Below are 21,971 nucleotides of genomic sequence, written 5' to 3'. Positions count from 1 at the left end.
AACATCGTGGATGACAAGGGGGTGAGTAAATTATTTGTAAATTGTTGTTCTGGAAGTGGACTTCTCCTTTAAATGCGTTCGATATGACGTCATACCCTTAAGACAACACGGAAGGCAAATATTCAGGGAGCTTTTTTCTCCTGTTTTTAATGTCCGCGTAATACGTAATTTAATCTTAAACTCTGAAAATATGTCACAAAAGTATTATATGTTTAAAATGTATATCTAAAGTGTGAAATATGTAGTAACAGTGCAGTAACCACTGTTATTCAGGCAGCGGATCATAGCAGGTTTACAGTACTTCCAGAATGTACAAGATTATGTACTATAGTATAAGAGCTGAACTTCCCCAGTAGGTGGCAGTAAATCAACTCGAGCTGTTCCATCTGCTTCACTAGAAGAAGAGGGAGATTCAAACGACAGCTGCTGCGACAGCGATTAAGTTATCAGCATGTAGGTATCACAGATAAGAACTCATACTAAATCTTAAATAAAATGCATGTGTCTCTCACAATCATTTGAACAGGAATCGTAACCGGTTCCTTTGTTTGTTCGTTTATCTGTTGACTTGTCACGGTCTGTCGTGTTGTGGTGCTGTTGAGGTTTGCGGCATGCTGTCAACACTGTTTTAAAGGAACAAACCTTTAGTAATTCGTTTTATTAACACGATATGATAGTTCTTAAGCTATTGCTATACTTAAAAATGTTGAACGAAGCTATTTAGTACCCGTTAGAGAGTGTCGTGGTCTTAGCGAATGAATGACTCAAACGTTTGAGCTTCACTTAAAAATGTGTGAAAATGTGTTTCTTTCTGGTTGTGCATCACGATCAGTCTGAATGAAACCAAAGCATCACAAGGTTCAGCTTAGTTTCAGAACTTAATTTATCTGAAAGTAAAACAGCATAAGTGGCCATGAATACCAATTATTTCATGAACAAGTTTAATGACACTGTTTTGAATGGCTATAATGTGTCTCTCTATATTAGGGCCTGCAGACATGTATAACGCAACCTTCTCAAAAACCCACACCCTTCCCATCAGCATTTCACACTTGGTGAAGTCGTGAAAGCGGTTTCCTTTTATTGCTGATCTAGAACCAGCCTCTCCACACCATATTAACAGTAATTAATACAATAGAATGGTCTAAACTGACCCCAGGCCAGTGTTAAATAGAGCAGAGAAGGAGGACACTTAAAAGTCCTGTTTCCTGATTTTAACCCTCAGTTTCTTGAGACATCATTTTGAAACATTAACTGGCAGTTCTGTCTCTCTTGAGCGCTGCAGGTGAGGCTGGTTATTTTATTTGCAATTTTGCACGATTTTTAGTATTTACAGTTTAGTTTATTAATGTTTTTAATGGCAAAACACTGAATCTAGGTTTGCAGGTTAGCTATATTTACATTTTACACTTACGCGTTTAGCTTGAACAACTTACGAAAGAGGAAGGCAACAAGTTCTGGGGTTTTATTAGAAAACTATTAGAAAGCAAGCTAGAGAAGTGGAAGAATGCATATTATTTTTATATGTGTGGATCTGTTCATAATTAAAATAACTACCATTAATAACTTTGTCAACTTGGTCAACTACCATTGCTTGCCTTTGTGTACTAATCTATGCAAAATGAAATGTAAAGTTTTGTGTAAAATGAAAGTTTGTTTTAGCAATTTTCTGTGCATTTAATTTGCAGTCATATTATAATAGCATACTGACCATTGTATTTATAGGTGCACTGAAGAAAACTACTGACTGTTAGACTTAAAAATAAAAATTCTGTCGTTAATTACTCACCCTCATGTCGTTCCAAACCCGTAAGACCTACATTCGTCTTAAGAACACAAATGAAGATATTTTTGATGAAATCCAAGAGCTCTCTGACCCTCCAGACAGCAAGGGTCCTACCATGTTCAAGGTCCAGAATGGTACCAAGAACATCGACAAAATAGTTTGTGTGACGTCAGTGGTTCAACCATAATTTTATGAAGCTAAGAGAATACTTTTTGCTGCACAAAAAAACTAAAATAGCAACTTTACTCAGTGATTTAGAGTGCTCTCAGATGTCATCAAAAGTATTTTAATTTATGTTCCGAAGATGAGCGCAGGTCTTGCGGATCTGGAAAGACATGAGGGTGAGTAATAATATGTCTTCCGACATATTCTTTTTTAAACTGCATTGCACAGTAGCATGAAGTCCATGTGGTATAACAGCAATTGCACATTCACACCACAGCTTCCTCTGCTATTTTAACTTCAGCAGATTAAAAAGATTGTTATATTAAGACCGATTATATGAGCTATAAGGAGAAAAACTAAAAAATAGAGCTGTCATTGTTTTTGCTTGTGTTTGTTGCTTCAGTGGTGTGAATAACTTACAATGTCAGTCTACATTTTTATTAATCTAGCTTTCGCCTGTGAAAATGACGTGGGAGTGAGGTCATTTTCACAGGCAAACTGCAGAGTGTTGAAAACAACTAACAGATGTTGCAGCAAGGAAATGTTTCATTTCCATTGGAGTAAAATCATTTAAAAGGAAAATTCTGTCATGATTTATTCACTCTCATGTTGTTCCAAACCTGTATAAAGTTCTGTGAAATATAAAAGAAGATCATTTGAAAAATGTACAATGTACAATGAACGTAAAATCAATGAGGTCCAAAACAACGTTTTATTATTTGATCCACAAAAGAAAAAAGTCATACCGATTTGGAACATGATGCTGAGTAAATAAAGAACTATCCACCTTTCTTTAATGCGGAAGTAAGCCTATGGGCAAGACTTCCGGTTCATTATCCGCTACAAGAAAATAATAATGAGAAGAATAACAACGTGCAGTAAACTGTAAAATTGTTTGCTCTACAAACCAGTGTGCTCATAATTAAGATAATACATAAAAATAATATGGTAAGACACCAATTTGAAATGTCAAGCCGCAAAAAGAGCTGTTTTGTAAAGCTAAAATGCAGATGCCAAACCCATAAAGCGTCCACTCTTACGGGAAGAAAAAGGTGGATACCAAATACGACACTTACTGGCTCCTGTTGACCCCTTGGCGTGTGTGCAGGTGTGATGGCGAAATCAACTGCGCATTTGTTCGAATCGAACCTCTTCACGAGCGCTGGGACCTTGTGGAAGTATGTGCGGAATTACTCAATACCCAATGGCAGCGAAGCATGGGGGCGCGAATTCATTCACTACGTCAGTCGAGTTATAGCTATCCGGTGTGCCTCCTGCTGCTGATTGGAGAGAGGCGGAGTCAGGACGAGAAGCTGATAGGCCACGCCCGCTTGTCCCGCGTTCTCGGGAGCCGTAGTCTGTTTGTGGAGTCGGTTGTGGTGTGCAGCACATTACGAGGGAAGGGTTACGGCCGTATCCTGATGGAGGGGGTTGAACGGTATGCCAAAGGACGGGGCTGCACCCGATTGTGCCTTACCACCCATGATAAGCAACACTTCTACGCCCATCTGGGGTTCGTGCTGTCCAAGCCCGTGCAAAGTGTCGGGACGCTGGCCTCGTTCATGCCAATGGAGGTGCTGCACAAGTTATGTAGAAGCGCAGAGAATGAAGAGGAAGGGAGGAATGTTAAGGTTAACAATCTCGTATCATGTTTACCTTCCATTTTACCACCTCCTCCTCCGCCACCACCTCCTCCTCCACTCTCCTGTCCACCTCCTCCTCCCCCTATTCCAGCTCCTCCACCTCCTCCATCTGGCCCTCCGTCATCCTTGGCTCTAGTTAATCAGACTTTGGAGCAAACGTCATACACCGACAACAGAGGACTGCCCATCTTCTGGATGCACAAGGACATCTGAGACTCATGCTACATTTTATCAGTCTGTAATTATTCAGGGACACACAAACAGTGTTTACAGGACAAGAAGGATCTCGTCAACCTGAACTGACTCATATACTGTGACAATCTAAATGTGCCTTAATACCAAAGTTTACTTGGTGTGTTAACTGCTATTTATTTAGTTTTTATTTTTTAAAAATCATCGAAAGATATCTTTTATCGCACCACTCCAAAACAAGTGTCACTTCTGAGATTATATGCTGCTTTTAATGGGTTTTATCAAAATAAAAAGTGTATCTATTGAAGTGTTGTGCTTGTCATTTCATAGGATCACGATGAGAGAATGGGTAGTTTAAGCATATTGTTTTCAGGGACTTTTAGATTTTACAGTTGAAGTCAAAAGTTTACACACACCTTGCAGAATCAATAAAATGTTAATTGTTTTACCAAAATAAGAGGCATCATACAAAATGTATGTTATTTTTTATTTAGTACTAACCTGAATAAAATATTTTGCATAAAATATGTTTACATATAGTCCACAATACAAAATAGTAGTTGCATTTTTAAAAATGACCCCATGCAAAAATTTACGTACGCTTGATTCTTCATATTGTGATGTTACCTGAATGATCCACAACTGAATTTGTGTTTAGTGATAGTTGTTCATGAGTCACTTGTTTGTCCTGAACAGTTAAAGTGCCCACTGTTCTTCAGAAAAATCCTTTTTCAGCATTTTTGTGTATTTAACCCCTTTCCAACAATAACTACAGTATATGATTTTGAGGTTACTTGCAAATTTGTGCAGCGTTTGGCCTTATAACCAATCAAACGTGTTTTTGTTGAATTTAGGAATGCGTAAGCGAATCAGAGGCGCTTAGATTAGTCAACACTGAAAACACGCCAATCAGAGGTGCTCTGATTAGTCAGCGTTGAAAGTCGTGTGATAACTTTTGAATTTGAAGATCAGGGTAAATTTAACTTATTTTGTCTTCTGGGAAACATGTAAGTATCTTCTGGAGCTTCTGAAGGACAGTACTAAATTAAAAAAAAGATATTTTGGCAAAATAAGAAGAATGTAGAACAAAATCTTCATTCTGTTCAAAAGTTTACACCCCTGGCTCTTAATGCATGATTTTTTCCTTCTGCAGCATCAGTGAGTGTTTGAAAAATATGTAAATATGTAACCTGTAATAGTTGCATATGAGATCCTCAGCTGTCCTCAGTGTGAAAAGATAGATCTCAAAATCCTACAGTCACACAATTGGAAAGACTTAAAATATACAAAAATGCTAAAAACCCAAAGAATTTGTGGGACCTGAAGGGTATTTCTGAAGAACAGCAGGCAGTTTAATTGTTCAGGACAAACAAGGGACTCGTACAACTATCACTAAACTAAATAAACACAGCTGTGGATCATTCTGGTAACAACAAAGTACTAAGAATCATGGGTATGTAAACTTTTGAACAGAGTCATTTGTATAAATTCCACTTCTATTTTCTTTTGTGGACTATATCTTTTCCAGGTCAGTACTAAATAAAAAAAAATAATAACATCCATTTTGTATGATCCCTCTTATTTTAGTAGAATAACTACAGATTCTACAAGGTGTATGTTCAAAATTTGACTTCAACTGTATGTTAAATTTTACAACACTGTTCAAAACTTTTAATGTTTATGGGGGGGGAAAGCAGAATTCAATTTGAAATATTATTCCAAATTATAACAACTGTTTTCTATTTTAATATAGTTTAAAGTTTATAGTTTCATTTTCAGCAGCCATTATTCCAGTCTTTGTGTGATGTGATCCTTCAAAAATCAGTCTAATATGCTGGTTTGCTGCTTAAGAAAGATTTTTTATTATTATCAATATATCAAATATATATATAATGGCTCAGCAGTGTCACAAATGATTTTTTAAAGGGGACATCAAGGGTATCATGACTTTTCTGTGAGGGGTAGTTTTGGGGCGGGGTTGGGGTTGTCGTTCATACGAATTCGTACAAATTAGCCACCTTTTAAAATATGTACAAATTGCCGTGAGAACGGGTTGTAGAAAGCCCATGAACGATTTGCATTATTTAAAAAAAAAGAAAAACCCCCACATATTTCAGACTATGGCAGGCACCGTTATTTTAATGATATGAAATGGTTGCTACCTGTTGTAGCAGTGAAGACTTACATCGCTTCTCTTGTTGCCCTTCAACTAAAAAATTACAACCAAATGCTGCAAAATGCAGCATCGTGTCAGTATTTTTATTTTCAGAGTTGTGTTGCGGTAAAAATAGCAACAGGTAGGGCCAGTAGCTCTCAGAGTGCAGCATTTCACATCATCGAAGTAATGACGCCTCCCGTACTCCAAATATGTATAAAACAATGTGTATTTTTTTTTAAATAAGGTACATTTTTCATGGGTTTTCTACTACATATTTCAGACATTAGAGATATTATTTACATTATATTAAGCTATACAAGTCTTAATACCCTTGATTAAAGGTCCACCACAGTGAATAAGGCATCAGTTACACACAAACAAATATCCAAAACGTACTGATGTCCTTGCTTTACCATGATTCATTACAGATTTGCTCTGATATGGTGATCAGGCCACCAGTTATAGATAACCAGTTTTAGATTAAATATACTTGCAATGCAGATAACTCAACTAACTAACAATCAGTATAGACATAATAATAGGAAATTCACATTGTGGTTAGCCTATGGTCCTTTCTTGAACTAAAAACTTTCCACATTTTTTCTAGATTATTTGCTGGTCTTTCTTATCAGATGTAAATGACACTAATTTGTGTGTGTATTTCATAGGCATGCTTCTGAGATCCTCTATTCCCCATTCCATCCTCACCTTAGCTCTGTTAGTCATTTTGTCTCCCAGCAACTCTGATCAGAATATGGTTGAGGGGGTGGAGTCTGTCATCGGGAGGCGTGGCTTTTCGGTGATCTGGAATGTACCTACAGCTCGGTGTCAGCGTCGATACAGAGTCTCCCTGCCGCTGCGCCAGTTCAACATCATACATAACTCACAGCAGAGGTTTCAGGGTCAGAATATGAGTATATTTTATCAGCGTCGTCTGGGCCTTTATCCTTACATCAACCGTCAGGGCTCAAAGGTCAATGGAGGGCTGCCTCAAGAAGGATACCTGATTGCTCATCTCTCACTGGCCGAGGCGCAGATCAATGAAGTGTTGAGAAAGACATTCAGTGGATTAGCTGTGCTAGATTGGGAAGCATGGCAGCCTGTATGGATGTGGAACTTCGGGAAAAGAATTGTATATCGGAAATTTTCTAAACAGCTGGTTAGGTTGAAACATCCAGAAATGTCAGAGGAGGAAGTGAAATCTGAGGCGAAAAAGGAGTTTGAATTAGCTGCAAGAGTGTTTATGCAAGAGACTCTGCGTCTTGGTGTTCACCTCTGCCCAGAGGGATTATGGGGGTTTTATGGTTTTCCCAGTTGCTATAACAATCATGGCCAAGGACAGAGCGGATACACGGGGCAGTGCCACAATGGAACAGAGATTCTCAATGATAGATTGGGATTTCTATGGAAACAATCCACCGCCTTGTATCCCAGCATTTATTTGTGGCGTAAGCTGGCCGGGCACCCACACGCTCAACTCATGGTGAGACACCGTGTACTTGAAGCCCTCCGAGTGGCATCCCAGCATTCACCTGGCACCGAGGCACTTCCTGTTTTTCCCTACGCCAGAGTGGCGTTCACACACACATTGGAGTTTCTAAATCAGGTACTGATTTACCTACACAAGAACACCTTGACAATTTCCACATGGTGTTTTCTACATTGTGTTTATTCCGAGCTGCAGTCTTATCATGCATTAGTGGGCTCTTCACCTCCACCCAGAATAGATATTGAAAGAGGACAGGTTTAGTTCTGAGCTTGTGCCCAGTACAGCCATAGGTGACTCACTTCATCCTCATCTTTAAGCAGATGGTTCTCCTTTAGCTCAGAATCATGCTCAATGCAAGTATGCAAATTCTTAGTCAATGCATTATAAGCGTACAGCATGGTCAGAAATTAACTTTTCGATTAAGGGGCAAATTTTTCGATTAAGTTTGCCACCTGGAGTTGATTTCCAGGGGGATTTCTTTTTTTAACATTCACGAAGGCAATTTTATCAATCAATATTTTTAATGGTTTTTAATAACAATAGACAAAAAAAAAAATTTACAAAAAAAATATTATTGTTCATTATTACTCTTTATATTCTAATAATGATTATTAATATCCATATAGAAAACAATATAAAAACGTTTTTGTTTTGTGTCTGCATTATGAGCACATCACATTCTAGCTTTACACAAAAAAATGTCGGTTAGTGTTGCCAAGCCTGCGGTTTTCCCGCGGAATTGGGCAACTTTAACACTCATCCCGCGGGTTGTTTTTGATGTCCGCGGGTTGAATTGAACCCAACGACATTATATTTAGCCCCTGAAATGCGAATTTAACAGGGGAACCCCAACAAAAACGCATATTTTATCCCCCAGAAAGCGATTTCTAATGAGGGAAATGAGTTTTGTTGTGAAAACCTGGCAACCCTGATTGTCAGTCCATGTTGTTAGTCTAGTCTAGCGCAAGTTAAGCAAAAACTCCGGTTATAATCACTGGAGCTACGAAATTAGCCCTTTATTTACATCAGATCTGCACTGTATTGCGAGCGTGTGCACTTATCACGATTCCGACTTTCAGCTCTTGCCTAATCTGAGCACCTCTAATTGGCTTATGCATTCCTAAATTCAACGAAAACACGTTTGATTGGTTATAAGGCCGAACGCTGCACAAAATTGCAAGTAATTCCGTGAACTGACACTTTTCATTCATTTTCACATTTAATTTAAATTGCGACAGCCGTAATACATTGTTTAATTGTGCATGGGCAGTTTTTGCCTCTTTGTCTTAAATCTATGGGGCATTTTTGTGCATTTTAGTGTCATTTTTGCCACAAGCCCTCGTTAATTTCTAACCCTGGCTGGCGCACAGTGCTGCTGTGCATACTAGATAGAAAGTTTTTGTTACTTTAGAGGTAACTAACCTCAATACAGTATTTTTAAAAATATAGTTTAATAGTAATAAAGTATTGTTTAATGTTTATTAAAATATCACTGTTAAATGCGATTTTTTTTTTTTTTTTTTTTTTTTTTTTTTTTTAGCAAATTTCAAAATGTTTCATACTGTGGAACTACATTATAATGTTCAACTTTAGTATTTAAAGCATTAATTTTTATTTAAACCAAATATTTAATTAATTCATTAATTTTTGTTTAAAGCCAATATATTAGAATTTTAATATCAGACCATTTTAATTCTGGTCATCAGCTATAACATTAAAATAATTATCAGTTATCAAATAATGGACAGAATATAATAACAGTGAATCTCTAGTTCCGAACAGTGTTATGTTAGTGTTATTTATATACTATTATAGTTTTTATTAATATTTTGAATTAGCTTTTATTTTTTAGTTGAATTTGTTGTCATTTTGTTATGCGATTTTTGTCATTTTCATTCCAAAATAAAAAGTTTTAATTCATTTTTATTTTAGTTTAAGTTATTTTAATATTTCAACTTAAATTTGAGTTAGTCATCAAGATGTCATTTCTAATTTTTGTTTAAGTTTTCATCTGATATTTATAGTTTTATTTCAGCTCAGTTTTAATGAATAAAAGTGTTTTTTAGTCATTTTAGTACTTAAGTGTAAACATATATCACTTCGTTACCAGGGCAAGATTTCTATTTTTTATTTAGTTGATAATTTTCATCTAATATTTATATTTGATTTTATTTTAGCTTCTTTTCAATTAACAAAAATGTTTTAATTTTAGTTTACGATAACATCAGATTCTGATCTTGAGTTTAAAAACTACATTGTTCTGTAAAACTGTATATGTGTATCTTTTCAGATGGATTTGGAGCACACACTAGGTGAGAGTGCTGCTTTAGGGGCCGCTGGAGTTGTGTTATGGGGCGAGCTGAGTTTTGCCAAGTCCAAGGTGAGTAGGCCTACCTTCATCCACCTTATTCTTCAAGGCAGAAGTAAGCCTATGGGTGAGACGTTCGGTTTATTAGTCGCTATAGGGAAATTATAAGAAGAATCACGTGCAGTAAACTGTAAAACTGCTTGCACTACAAACCAATGTGTTTATAATTAAGATAATACATCAAAAAATAAGACACCAATTTGCAGTATCAAGCAGCAAACCGAGCTGTTTTTGTATTGCTAAATATAGCTGGATGCAGATGAGACCTGAAGCCACACCCATAAAATTTACAAGTGGTGGATAGTCTTTATTTACCTTTGTGTGATAACCTAATGCTATCTATAAGTTCATACTGAAAATGCATAATGTTCTATATTACACACATTGCTGCAGCTGTTACATAACATGTTTATGTCTTTCTCCAGGAGCAGTGCGCTCTCTTGCGTGATTACATCAGCTCAGTATTAGGAGAGTATATCACCGCCCTGCAGGCTGGTGTGATGAACTGCAGTAAGAAAATGTGTAACGCCGAGGGACGCTGCGCTCGACGGGACCCTCACTCAGGTTACATGATCCCTCTACATAATACCCATGAAGCTCTTCCTCTCAGTGACATGAGGTCAAAGTTCAAGTGCATCTGTTATGAAGGATGGAGCGGAGAACACTGTGAACAAAGAAATTCCTAAGAACAGATGTGCTATTTCTCCTACTATTATAAAACCACGCAATAAATTATAGTGATTTTGATTCATCCAATAACAAAAGCAATTGCATCTTAAAGTCATTGTGAAACTCTGTTTGCAACCCATTTTATTTCTGTAACGTACCCTTGCGGTGAAAAGAATATTCCATATTTTAAAAAAAGTAGAGCGTGAGTATCATGAAAATGGATGAGGATGGTGAAAAGTAGGTGTTAAATATCAGAAGAGACAGTCAGATTTGAATCTGAGTTTACTAAAACAATGCCTAAAGAGCTATTTAGCTTTTTTTTTTTTTTTGACAAAACATTACAAAGACATTTAAATTTGGAATAATTTTTTACAATAAAACCAGAACCCCACAAAATGTAAGAACATTTACATTTTTTTTCTTGCTTTAAATTTTTTTGTCTTATTAAACAGAGTATTATGGTCTAAATAATTATTTACAGTCATTCTGCATTCACTCACAATAGTGAATGTTCTTGCTCATTCAAAACATCCTTGATCAAGCATGTTTTATATCACAATTTAATGTTTGTTGGAGTGATAACAATGAATTAAAATATAACAGATATGAGTATTCACATTCTTTCCATATTTCTTAGTGTTGTTTTGTATTATCATTTGCTGTAGTGAAACTAATATAGCAAGTTGCCAGCTAGTGTGTGACCATATGAGTGTACAAAACAATACTGGTGAAAAGTCATTATTGTCCAATTACACCACACAAAAATCAGCAGGCTCAGTGAATGTTTTTAAGCAAGATAATGGATTCCACTTAAGTAATAGAAGTCTTTAAGACAAAAATCACACATGTTGATGTGAAGTAATCGGTGCTCTTCTCTCAGTGTTGTCACAGTGTGGGTTTGTGTTGAATGATTTGCTGTTATGGTCGCTGCTCTGTGAGGTTAATGTGCAGCTTTTGCAGCTCTTGTAAGAATTGGGAGATTTCTTCAGCTGTTTCCTGTTTCTGTTTCACCATCTCCAAAAGTGTGTGGAGAGCATTGCTCTGCTGGACTGGAGAATTGGTAACAGAAAACACATGTTATTTCATAAAACAACAATTCAACATTCCGTCAAACAAATGTTCTGGAATCAATATGTTCAGTTTAGCTTTAAAACATTAATTTCATAATTTCAGCTTTAACAAATAGATTTCCTCACCTAAAAAACTGAAGATAAGAATGAGAATAAGGAGGAACGCAATAATGGCTGCACATGATAAAAAATAGTGCCGCCTAGTGGAAGTGCATATGTCATTCAGTCTGCTCACACAGGGCCTTCTCACTGGTTGACCTGTTTGATAGACAACAATTCGATCTTGCGTCGGAAGGTTTCCGTTGGAGGAAGGAGGCGGTGGACGGGGTGGCTGAACACCTGCCAGTGAGAGGTGGGTTTGAGCTCTATAGAAAGCAATAAGGATTTTAAAGTCATACGTGCACTCTCTGACATGATGAAATACCTTTGCTGTGCTGTTCGGTGTGTGTGCGGTGCAGGTCATTGATGGAGTCGACGGAATGGAGCTCAATCTCTGTCAGGTCTCGCTCGCTGACACGAACAAACGCTGGAGGAGGAGGAGAAGGAGTGGACTTCATGATCACTCCAACCACTGATAAACAGACAGAGAAGGCAAATCTGATTCAAAGATATTCAGAAATCAATGTTTACTCCTCCTCATGTTGTTTTTAACCTGCATAGCTCTCTGTCTTTCATGGAATAGGCTACATAAGAAAAAATTTTGCACTAGTCTCACTTTTCATATGATAACTTCATGTTAGAAACAGACTGTAAGTCATACAGTAACTCTAATTCCATGGGATGGAGCAAGGAAAACAGTCTTTAGATTTTCACATTTAGCGTTTTGATTAAGAAAGGAAGTCGGTTTTTAGATAACAGGAGGGTGAATGAATGACTGAGTGAAATATTCTTCCTAACAAAAAAAAAAGAGCATAAGACTTGAATAGCTATAATGTTTTCACGACACATCATCAATCAGATATATTGGTGAAACAATGCCACTAAACTGAACAAAACTTGCATATTTTGCTGATTATTGCTGCTAAAAATGGTCAATTATTGACATGTTTTGAGCTGTACTAATCGGTCAGATTGGGAAAAACATTTGGAGTACTACATACTGCCAAAAGTTATAACAAATAAAGGAGAAGAGTGTAAAAAATCTGTCTGAGGAACAAAAGGCGTTTGTGGTTGGCCAAACTGAACCAGGATTTCCAGGGCAAGAATCTTGACAACATTCGTGTTTGTTCTTAGAATTTCCGAGCAGGTATGTGAAATATTAGACTAATAACTTAATTAATATCGCTCGTACATGTATTTACCACCTATTAAATTTAGTTAGTCAAAATATTGTTACAAAGTCCTCTATATGATTTAGCAGCTTCCACATGTTTTTTCAATGGTTTAGACAGCATAAATTAACAGAACAACATATTCAGTAGTACAGTGACCTGCAATCTATGCTATTGTTTACATCCGAGTATTGCTAGGATAGCTAGGCATCTGGGTAACTAACCAAATTGTGATAAGTGCAAACCCTCTATTCCCATCTCTTAATGACTGGAAACTTAAGGGCAAAGGCGTAACATAAATATTGCTGTTGCATTTGAACAGCTATATTTAGCTATATTAACATTTTGCCAACTTTGATGCATGACTGAAAACCAGTTTAAGTGTGGAAGCATCAGTAATGTTAAATGTTCAGTGTTTGATATTGAATAAACATGAATATTTGTTCTTATACTGCTCACAATACTACAAGAAACTATTTTCAGCCCTGTATATATCTAAGAGTAAACAGTGCACTTAATGCATCATAAATCTCGTCCCATTAAAAAACAGAAACAATGAGACTAGTCTCAGATGAATTTTGGCTGATTAGACTTAACTAAAATCAGTAGCAGGTGATCTCATATGAACTGTTTGATGGCCCAATAACACACTAATTCAAAATTGCTAATTTCTTAGTGGTAAACTGACGCCTATGTGCGTGTAGACTTACCCTCGGACTGTTTTCATCAAACACTAATAGACGTCTGCTGGTCGTTGAGTTGTTGACAAACACTTAAGAAAATGCAGAGAGTCCGCTGTGGTTTGAATGGTCTTCTCTTACGGTCTGAAACGGTCTGTGTTCGTCTCGTCCGCCTGGCACCTCAACCCCTAAACACAGCTCAAAATCCCCAGACCCAAAATAGCTGCTGCCTCATGGACCAGAAGAACGGTTATTTATAGGTTTGAGGCCAAACAATCATTCAGTTCCATGCTGACTTTGTGAATATTTTGAGAGAGGCATTACAACTTTGATATTGGAAGAAAATGGCTTAAAATGTAGCTTAATAGTAGGAATGTGTTTTTATATCAATTACTTAACTTGTCTTAATAAAATATTAAGTAATTAAAAATCTAGGGCATAAAAATTGTACTTTTTCTTACAAATTAAACGAAATGGTTTTGTAGACTAGCTAGCATTAGGAACCAAAAGAGCTTCTTTTGATCATGTGTTACATCGATTCCCGAACGAATGACTCTTATGAGTCGGTTCCTTTTAATAAATCAAAACCATTGGGCACAGTGCGACCTAGTCCGATTCTCGAATAAATGACTCTTATGACGAATCACTTCGAAAAAGTGTTACTGTATGTTCATGATAAATAAATTAGTGTAGTTACTGACTTAATGTAGAAAATGATTAATTAACGATTCAAAGATTCACATTATGAGTTTTGTCGTGACCGAGAAGGCTAGCTGGTTTTGCATCTGAACTCTTTATATATATATATATATATATATATATATATATATACATATATACATATATGAAAAATATATACTTTTTAGTTAGTTATTAGTGCTATTTAATACAGGGGTCAAGCATTGGAAGATAAATTAAAAGGTCTCCTGTAAACACATCTAAAAACTAATAAAAATAAAAACTAATACTTTAAAAATAATAATATTATTTTTTTCAGCAGCCATTACTCTAGTCTTCAGTGTCACTAATGATCCTTCAGAAATCATTGATTTGGTGCTTAAGTAATATTTCTTACTGACTCCAAACCCTAAACAATTGTTTAGATTTTTTTCTGTTTGTAAAAGGTTCATATTTTCACCAAAAACACCCAAAATAACTCTAGTATCATTTGTTCCACATTTTTATCAGTTCATGTAAATTCAAAAACCAATAAAATCTCAAAATGTATTGTGAATAAGCCACTTTGGATAAAAGCCTTTGCCAGCCCTGGTGAAAAAAACAGCATATGCTGGTTAGGTATGTTTTCATTCTGATTTAAGCTGGTGCTTAGCTGGTTTATGCTGGTCCTTAGGCTTAGCTGGTCATGTTGCTGGTCAAGGACCAGCATAACCCAGCAAAGAACCAGCTTAAACCAGCATCAAAACATACCTACCAGCATATGCTGGTTTTTTCACCAGGGAAATGCGTAACTGGGAAATAATTTTTACCCAAGTATTTGTTCCTCGAAAGTACTAAAAGATTTATATTCCTCGTGAATATATGAAAAATGTTTTATGCGCCCACGTTTATCGGAAGATTAATTTAAGTGGCTGTGTGGAATGGCTCAACCACACGTGTACGTGAGGAATTCCAACTACATTTCCCAGGATTCCCTGAATTTACGCTCCTTGTTTTGCAGTGAAAGCATAATTACGAGAGTGAGAGTGGAGTCCAACCGAGCTGACAGGCTTTTGAACAACTTGGTGTGAAACTGAACGAAAGACAACATGCTTGCTCGGGCTTTTGCAAACAGACTCTGTAACCGACTTTCAAGGGAAACCACGCGGACTGTCGGTCTGGGGGCAACGGGGCGGCAGGATAGGCAAGCTTCCACAGAGGTATGCACGGAGCTGGGATCATGAAAAACATCATAAGATATGCAAACGTTAAACAACTTCAAATAAACCTGAGTCTTTACAAAACCGTGATAAAAGACTAAAGATTATTTCCTGCAGAGTTCGTGAAGTGAAAGAGTGCACTTGGTGCAGCTTAGTATAATGCATTGAGATGATTTTAAATCTAATGCAGTTTTAGTGGTCTGTTATGGCTCATCAGGGGGTCGTTCATGCACGAGAAACACGGGCATCTGCTGTGATGTCCGCTCGAGCTGCTGCGCTAATTAGGAGCACGAGAGCGTCCATCTGTACAGAGTCCTCGCGGCTTTGACAGTGTGAATCACTAAAACACATAAGCTGCGGTCCGATTCGTAGGTTCCCTACGCAGTGTTCACTGCTCCCTTCACACTATTTGTAAAAGTTCACTTCACCTTGCAAAATTTGTTCATTGGGAACACCCTGTAACGTCATCAAACGCAGACAACACTCGAGTCGCGCATATTAAGAGTTTCTTGTTTGTCCATGAGCATTTTTAACCTGAAACATGAATCTGCGAAATTGTGTATTTTAGATTAAAATTAAGACTTGGCATTCCATGTAATCTCTCAATATGACTGTATGCAAACTACATGCATAATAATGTCAATAGTGATCAAATAATTAGACTGAATAACTGAAAGTCACCAAATTTTCTTGAATTTCTAAACACACCAGTCCGAGTATGTGAAATGTAATGTAATAAAGATAAAGCTTCAAACACACACACTCTCTCTCTCAGTGGATCAGATAATGTTCTAGTTTCTCATTCAGACTGCTTAGTCGACTTTGGACTGGTTTCGTAAACTGTAAATAGCTAATGTGGCCTAATGTGAGGTAAAAGTGGGCGGACTCATAGGTAGGAGCCAACTCTTGAAGGTCACAGTGGCCAAGCTGATTTAATAACACACACAGGATCTTATTTATTGTGGAATCTAATCATAAAACCAACAATGATGCTAAACAATATATAAGATACCATAAAAATGAAGGCTTTTAAAAAACAAATTTATACTTTGCTGTGTTGTTGTTACTATTAACTATATTATTAGTTGTATTTTATAGATTATTAAAATTTCCTGATAATTTACTCACCCCCATGTCATCAAGATGTTTATGTCTTTCTTTCTTCAGTCGAAAAGGAATTAAGGTTTTTTTAAAGAAAACATTCCAGGATTTTTTCCCTTATAGTGGACTTCAATGGGCATCAACGGGTTGAAGGCCCAAACTGCAGTTTCAATGCAGCTTCAAAGGGTTCTACATGATTCCAGTTGAGGAATAAGGGTCATATCTAGCAAAATGATTAGTTATTTTCTAAAAAATAATTTAAAATTCATGTACTTTTTAACCACAAATGCTCATCTTGCACTAGCTCGACCTCACACGTTACATCTGTGTACTCCGGTAGGGTAAAAAGCTCATCCAATCATCCGACATCCTTGTTTTTCCTTTTTTTGTAAAGGGCGTTTGACTTTCTTTGCATGTTTGCTTTGTAAACACTGGGTCAGTGCGTCCACCTACGTCACGTGTGACCTTTCCAACGTGATTACATAAGTGAAATCATGGATGCAGAGCTAGTGCAAGATGAGCATATGTGGTTAAAAAGTATATACATTTTTATTATTAATTTTTTTTTTTTTTAAGAAGATGATCGATTGTTTCACTAGGTAAGACCCTTATTCCTCAGCTGGGATTGTGTAGAATCCTTTGAAGCTGCATTGAAACTGCAGTTTGGGCCTTCAACCCGCTGATCCCCATTGAAGTCCACTATATGGAGAAAAATCTTGGAATGTTTTCCTCAGAAAACTTAATTTCTTTTCAACTGAAGAAAGACATGAACATCTTAGATGACATGGGGGTGAGTAAATTATCAGGAAATTTTAATTCTGGAGTGAACTAATCCTTTAACTTTATCCAACAGGTTTTATTTGCATTGATATTTCTCTGTGTCTAGGTGGCCCTCAAGAAGACCCCGCTATACGAGTTCCACAGGGCTCAGGGTGGTAAGATGGTGGAGTTTGCGGGATGGAGTATGCCTGTGCAGTACAAAGACAGTCACATTAACTCACACATGCACACACGCCAGCACTGCTCCATCTTCGACGTCAGTCACATGTTGCAGGTCAGTGTGTAGACATGTAATGTACTGTATGTAAACCAATTCATATGGATTGTTCTGATTCAATACATGTTTTAAAAATTTAAAGAAGTAAACAATAAGCCTAAAGTGCTACATTTGACGTAAAATATTGACTATTCATTGTTTTGAGATGGTCGTGTGTCTAATGAATATCTTCTGTTTTCTCCTCATAGACTAAAGTGTATGGTAAAGACAGAGTGAAGTTCATCGAGTCTCTGATTGTTGGAGACATCGCTGAACTAAAAGACAATCAGGTAAGACATGCACGAAATTTTAACAACTGTCAACTTAAGTTAAAAAAAATGCATTAGTCATCCATAAATAATTTTTTTTTTTTTTTTTTTTTTCCTAGGGCACTCTCTCTCTCTTCACAAACACTAAAGGAGGAATCATGGATGATCTGATTGTGACCAAGACAGATCAGGGTTACCTGTATGTTGTCTCCAATGCTGGCTGTGCAGACAAAGACTCTGCTCATATGCAGGCCAGTAACATTTTAAATATATTAATTTACTTGATTCTGATTGGTTGATCATGGCATTCAAATAGTTTTGCATGATGACTGTGAAAATGTAATTTGGATGATGCAAAGATTATATTAACCTCCATTTCACCACAAGGTGGCGTCATTCATTCCAGTTGTATTGCCTGAGAATCTAATTCCTTAATGCAGTCAGTCTGTTTATAATATTTATCTGTATATATTTATATGATTACACATGTGTTTGTTTGTAGGCCAGACTGCAGGAGTTTAAAGCTGCAGGTCATGATGTAGATTTGGAGTTCATGGAAGAAAGTCTCATTGCGCTGCAGGGTAAGTCATGGGTCAGTGGTATACTTGCATGGTAGTACTGCCCACATTGCTGCTATATATTTTTAGAATACATTGGTGAGTGTGCGTGTAATTTAAACGCATTATGTACATATTTGAGGCATTCAATATTGGCATTGATTGTGTTGTTATTCATGTGTATGCAGGCCCATCAATGGCACAGGTTCTGCAGAAAGGTGTGGGTGATGACCTCAGGAAGTTGACCTTTATGACCAGTGTTTTAACCCCAGTTTTTGGCATCCAGGGCTGCAGGGTCACACGCTGTGGATATACAGGGGAGGATGGAGTTGAGGTGTGTGATATCCATCTGACGATATCCTGACTATACTGAAATTTTTTGCTGTTGTTCAAAAGTTTGAGGTTTTTAAATAAAAAATACTTTCATTCAAAGGAGAAGTCCACTTCCAGAACAAAAATTTACAGATAATTTACTCACCACCTTGTCATCCAATATGTTTATGTCTTTCTTTCTTGAGTTAATAAGAAATTATGTTTCTTGAGGAAAACATTTCAGGTATTTTCTCTATATAGTGGACTTCAGTGGTGCCCCCAAGTTCAAACTTCCAAAATGCAGTTTAAATGCAGCTTCAAATGGCTCTAAACGATCCCAGCCGAGGAAGAAGGGTCATTTTCTAAACAAACTGACAATTTATATACTTTTTAACCTCAAATGCTCGTCTTGTCTTGTCTGATGCGCATGCGTAGTCTGTGTAATCCGGGTCAATATAGTTAGGGTATGTCGAAAAACTGTTTTACCATGTTTTTTGTAAAGGGCATTTGAAGATCTTTGTATGTTCACTTTGTAAACACTGGGTTGGTACTTCTGCAGCCATGTAGGACAATTTTGAAGTTGGGGAAGAAAACGAGAAGGGAGTTTTTTGACATACCCTAACTGTATTGACCGCATTGAACCAGAAATGTTCATGCAAACTTAGACGAGTGTTTGAGGTTAAAAAGTATATAAATTGTTAATTTGTTTTGAAAATGACCAATCGTTTTGCTAGATAAGACCCTTCTTTCTCAGCTGGGATCATTTAGAGCCATTTGAAGCTGCATTTAATCTGCATTTTGGAAGTTCAAACTTGGGGGCACCATTGAAGTCCATTATATGGAGATAATTCCTGATTTTTTTTTTTTTTTTTTTTTTTTTCTCAAGAAACATAATTTCTTATTGACTGAAGAAAGAAAGACACGAACATCTTGGATGACAAGGGGGTCAGTAAATTATCTGTAAATTTTTGTTCTGGAAGTGAATTTCTCCTTTCACAAGGATGCACTCAATTGGTCAAAAGTGACAGCAAAGACCTTATAAAAGATTTCCATTTCAAATAAATGTTTCCACAAAAATATTAAGCATCTTAACAGTTTTCAAAATTGATAATAAAAGTAAATGTTTCTTGAGCCTCAATCGGAATATTAGAATGATTTCTGAAGGATCATGTGACACTGAAGACTGGAGTAATGACTGCTGAAAATTCAGCTTTGGCACCACAGGAATAAATACTGTAATAATATCTCACAATATTACTGTTTTTACTGTTTTGATCAATTAAATGCTTGGTGAGCATAAGAGACTTCTTTTTAAAAAAATGACAAATATTAGAAACTCCAAACCTTTTTTGTCTCATTAGTGGCACACACCTCATACGGATGAGTCTATAATCTAATAATGAAATTAACTAAACTAGCTCGTTTTAAACACTTTCTTTTCACTTCCTTTTAGGGGTTTGTTTGATTGTTTGTCTTGGCATGTCTGTAAAGTTTGTGTTTCTTGTATTTACATCCGATTTATACAGATCTCAGTACCAAGTAAAGACGTTGTCTCACTGACTGAAAAGTTGTTAGCTGATAGTGAGGTGAAACTCGCTGGTCTCGGTGCCAGAGACAGTCTCAGGCTGGAGGCGGGACTTTGTCTCTACGGCAACGACATTGATGAGACCACCACACCCGTGGAAGCAAGCCTTGTTTGGACTATAGGTGCGTCATGACTTTTATTGTCTCTTTCCATGCATGTATATTGAATGCTGACAAATTTTTGTGTGCGTGAAGGTAAGCGCCGTCGACAAACACGGGATTTCCCCGGTGCTGACATCATTGTTTCACAAATAAAGGCAAAGACTCAGAGAAAGAGAGTAGGACTGCTCTCCACTGGACCACCTGTCAGACAACACACTCCCATCCTGTCATCTGACGGCAGGGTTATAGGTAACAAATGTATTTGTGTTGAATGAGCGTTTATTCACCTTCATGTCATTCCAAATTCTGACCCCCCTTTTTATTTTAGGTGAGGTCACTAGTGGATGCCCCTCCCCCTGCCTCAAACAAAATGTTGCCATGGGCTATGTGGAAGCTGGTCTCAGTAAAGTGGGCACATCAATCCAGGTGGAAGTAAGGAAGAAAGCAGTGCCAGCAGTGGTCAGCAAGATGCCATTTGTGCCCACCAAGTACTACATGGGCCAGTAGAAGTAGTAGTCATTAAACCGTCTGTGTTTACGAGAGGGTCTGTCGTAGATCTGTCTGGTAGTATTTAGCAGTGGAGGCCACTTCATTGCCACTGGAATGGAGACCAACATTAGAGATTATGTAAAGCCTAAGACACACGTCAACATTAAGCATTCCCTAATACAAACACAAATGCAAACTTTAAACAAAATCTACTTCCATTTAAATTACATTCCAGGACATTCTGTAATAATTGCACAACATTTTGGAAATGGAACTTTAGGATGTGGGAAAAAAACACTTGCTGTTTCTTTCTGTGTGTGTGTGTTTAACATAGAGCACTTAAATGCTAGTTTGTGTGGGAAGGTGACATCTGTTTTAAGACTACTGACTAAAATTCCTTTAACGTCACACATCTGGTTCGTTTTTATGCCAGTGTACTGTTGTACAAATAATTAACAAAGGTAATCTAAATGAGATTAACTGTATTAGAAAAGTGCCTAATTTTTAGTAGAGTATGTTGTCATGCTGTAGTATTATTAATGTCATGAACTTTAGACCACATCACTGTGACGTCTTTCTGTTTGAAAGATCATTTCCATTTTGTTTCCTTTTGGGATGATTAAATGAAATTTATTCTATAAAATTTTATATAACTTTTACTTGATTGGTTGTTCCCCAATATCAACAATTTGGTATGGTTCGTGTTTGTACTGTGGGTTGTGATTTTAAATAAAGTCTTTAACTTAAGTGAGTGAGTTTGGCTATTGTTAATAAGCGTTACGGTTTGCGTGTCACGTTTTATGATAGTAATAGTAGTTTAGTTAATAAACAGTTAAAAAGCATTGTTTTTGTGAATTATTAACTTGTTAAAGAGTGAATGGGTTTTATGACCTGTGTTGGTAAACCTGACAGCCACGTGTACCACCGTCTCACTCAGTGAGACTTACTATCAACATAAAACCATAAAAGTCACGATATACTGTCACTTTTGTTTAGCGTCCTTATTGTTTTCATACAGAAAAGTTTATAAGGCTCTTAACTTTTTTTTTGCAAACAGTGCAATCCAAACATTTCTGAAAAGCTGATCGTTGTGGGAATTGTAGTTCTCAATTTTACGTCACTCGCAAAGGCCCTCCGTCAGAATCATACAGCG

At 36.9% G+C, this 21,971-nt stretch overlaps 4 protein-coding genes across 5 annotated transcripts in view; 3 read left to right on the top strand and 1 right to left on the bottom strand.

Moving 5' to 3' along the window:
• LOC127169930 (cAMP-dependent protein kinase type II-alpha regulatory subunit) overlaps positions 1 to 4,147 on the top strand; it is a 31,408-nt gene extending 27,261 nt beyond the window's left edge. The window contains exon 3 of the mRNA XM_051117610.1: positions 3,131 to 4,147. Coding sequence (XP_050973567.1) covers positions 3,131 to 3,807 — 677 coding nt within the window. The 3' untranslated portion in view covers positions 3,808 to 4,147. The remainder of the gene's footprint in view (positions 1 to 3,130) is intronic.
• hyal3 (hyaluronidase 3) lies at positions 96 to 10,557 on the top strand. Of its 2 annotated transcripts, none has more exons than XM_051117607.1 (4): positions 96 to 453; positions 6,613 to 7,550; positions 9,724 to 9,813; positions 10,227 to 10,557. In XM_051117607.1, the coding sequence occupies exons 2-4, from the start codon at positions 6,615 to 6,617 to the stop codon at positions 10,485 to 10,487; spliced, it is 1,287 nt and encodes a 428-aa protein (XP_050973564.1). In that variant the 5' UTR covers positions 96 to 453; positions 6,613 to 6,614; the 3' UTR covers positions 10,488 to 10,557. The 2 variants fall into 2 exon arrangements, with proteins under 2 accessions (XP_050973564.1, XP_050973563.1); XM_051117606.1 differs by lacking the exon at positions 96 to 453 and adding an exon at positions 466 to 1,285.
• A 774-nt stretch (positions 10,558 to 11,331) lies between these two features.
• On the bottom strand, positions 11,332 to 12,097 carry si:dkey-20d21.12 (uncharacterized protein LOC556245 homolog). The gene is made up of 3 exons (XM_051117614.1): positions 11,965 to 12,097; positions 11,667 to 11,879; positions 11,332 to 11,519 (listed from the first exon to the last, which is right to left on the bottom strand). Exons 1-3 carry the CDS (start codon positions 12,095 to 12,097, stop codon positions 11,389 to 11,391), a joined length of 477 nt encoding a protein of 158 aa, XP_050973571.1. The 3' UTR covers positions 11,332 to 11,388.
• Positions 12,098 to 13,616: 1,519 nt separating this feature from the next.
• amt (aminomethyltransferase) lies at positions 13,617 to 21,565 on the top strand. The gene is made up of 10 exons (XM_051117608.1): positions 13,617 to 13,751; positions 15,170 to 15,368; positions 17,356 to 17,523; positions 17,715 to 17,795; positions 17,894 to 18,025; positions 18,277 to 18,355; positions 18,520 to 18,665; positions 20,170 to 20,350; positions 20,423 to 20,578; positions 20,658 to 21,565. Exons 2-10 carry the CDS (start codon positions 15,258 to 15,260, stop codon positions 20,834 to 20,836), a joined length of 1,233 nt encoding a protein of 410 aa, XP_050973565.1. The 5' UTR covers positions 13,617 to 13,751; positions 15,170 to 15,257; the 3' UTR covers positions 20,837 to 21,565.
• The last annotated feature ends 406 nt before the right edge of the window (positions 21,566 to 21,971 follow it).

This window comes from Labeo rohita, chromosome 8 (assembly GCF_022985175.1).
Source record: "Labeo rohita strain BAU-BD-2019 chromosome 8, IGBB_LRoh.1.0, whole genome shotgun sequence".
Lineage (NCBI taxonomy): Eukaryota > Metazoa > Chordata > Actinopteri > Cypriniformes > Cyprinidae > Labeo > Labeo rohita.
Note: the sequence above shows the minus strand (reverse complement) of the source record. Positions and strands in the feature narration are given on the sequence as shown.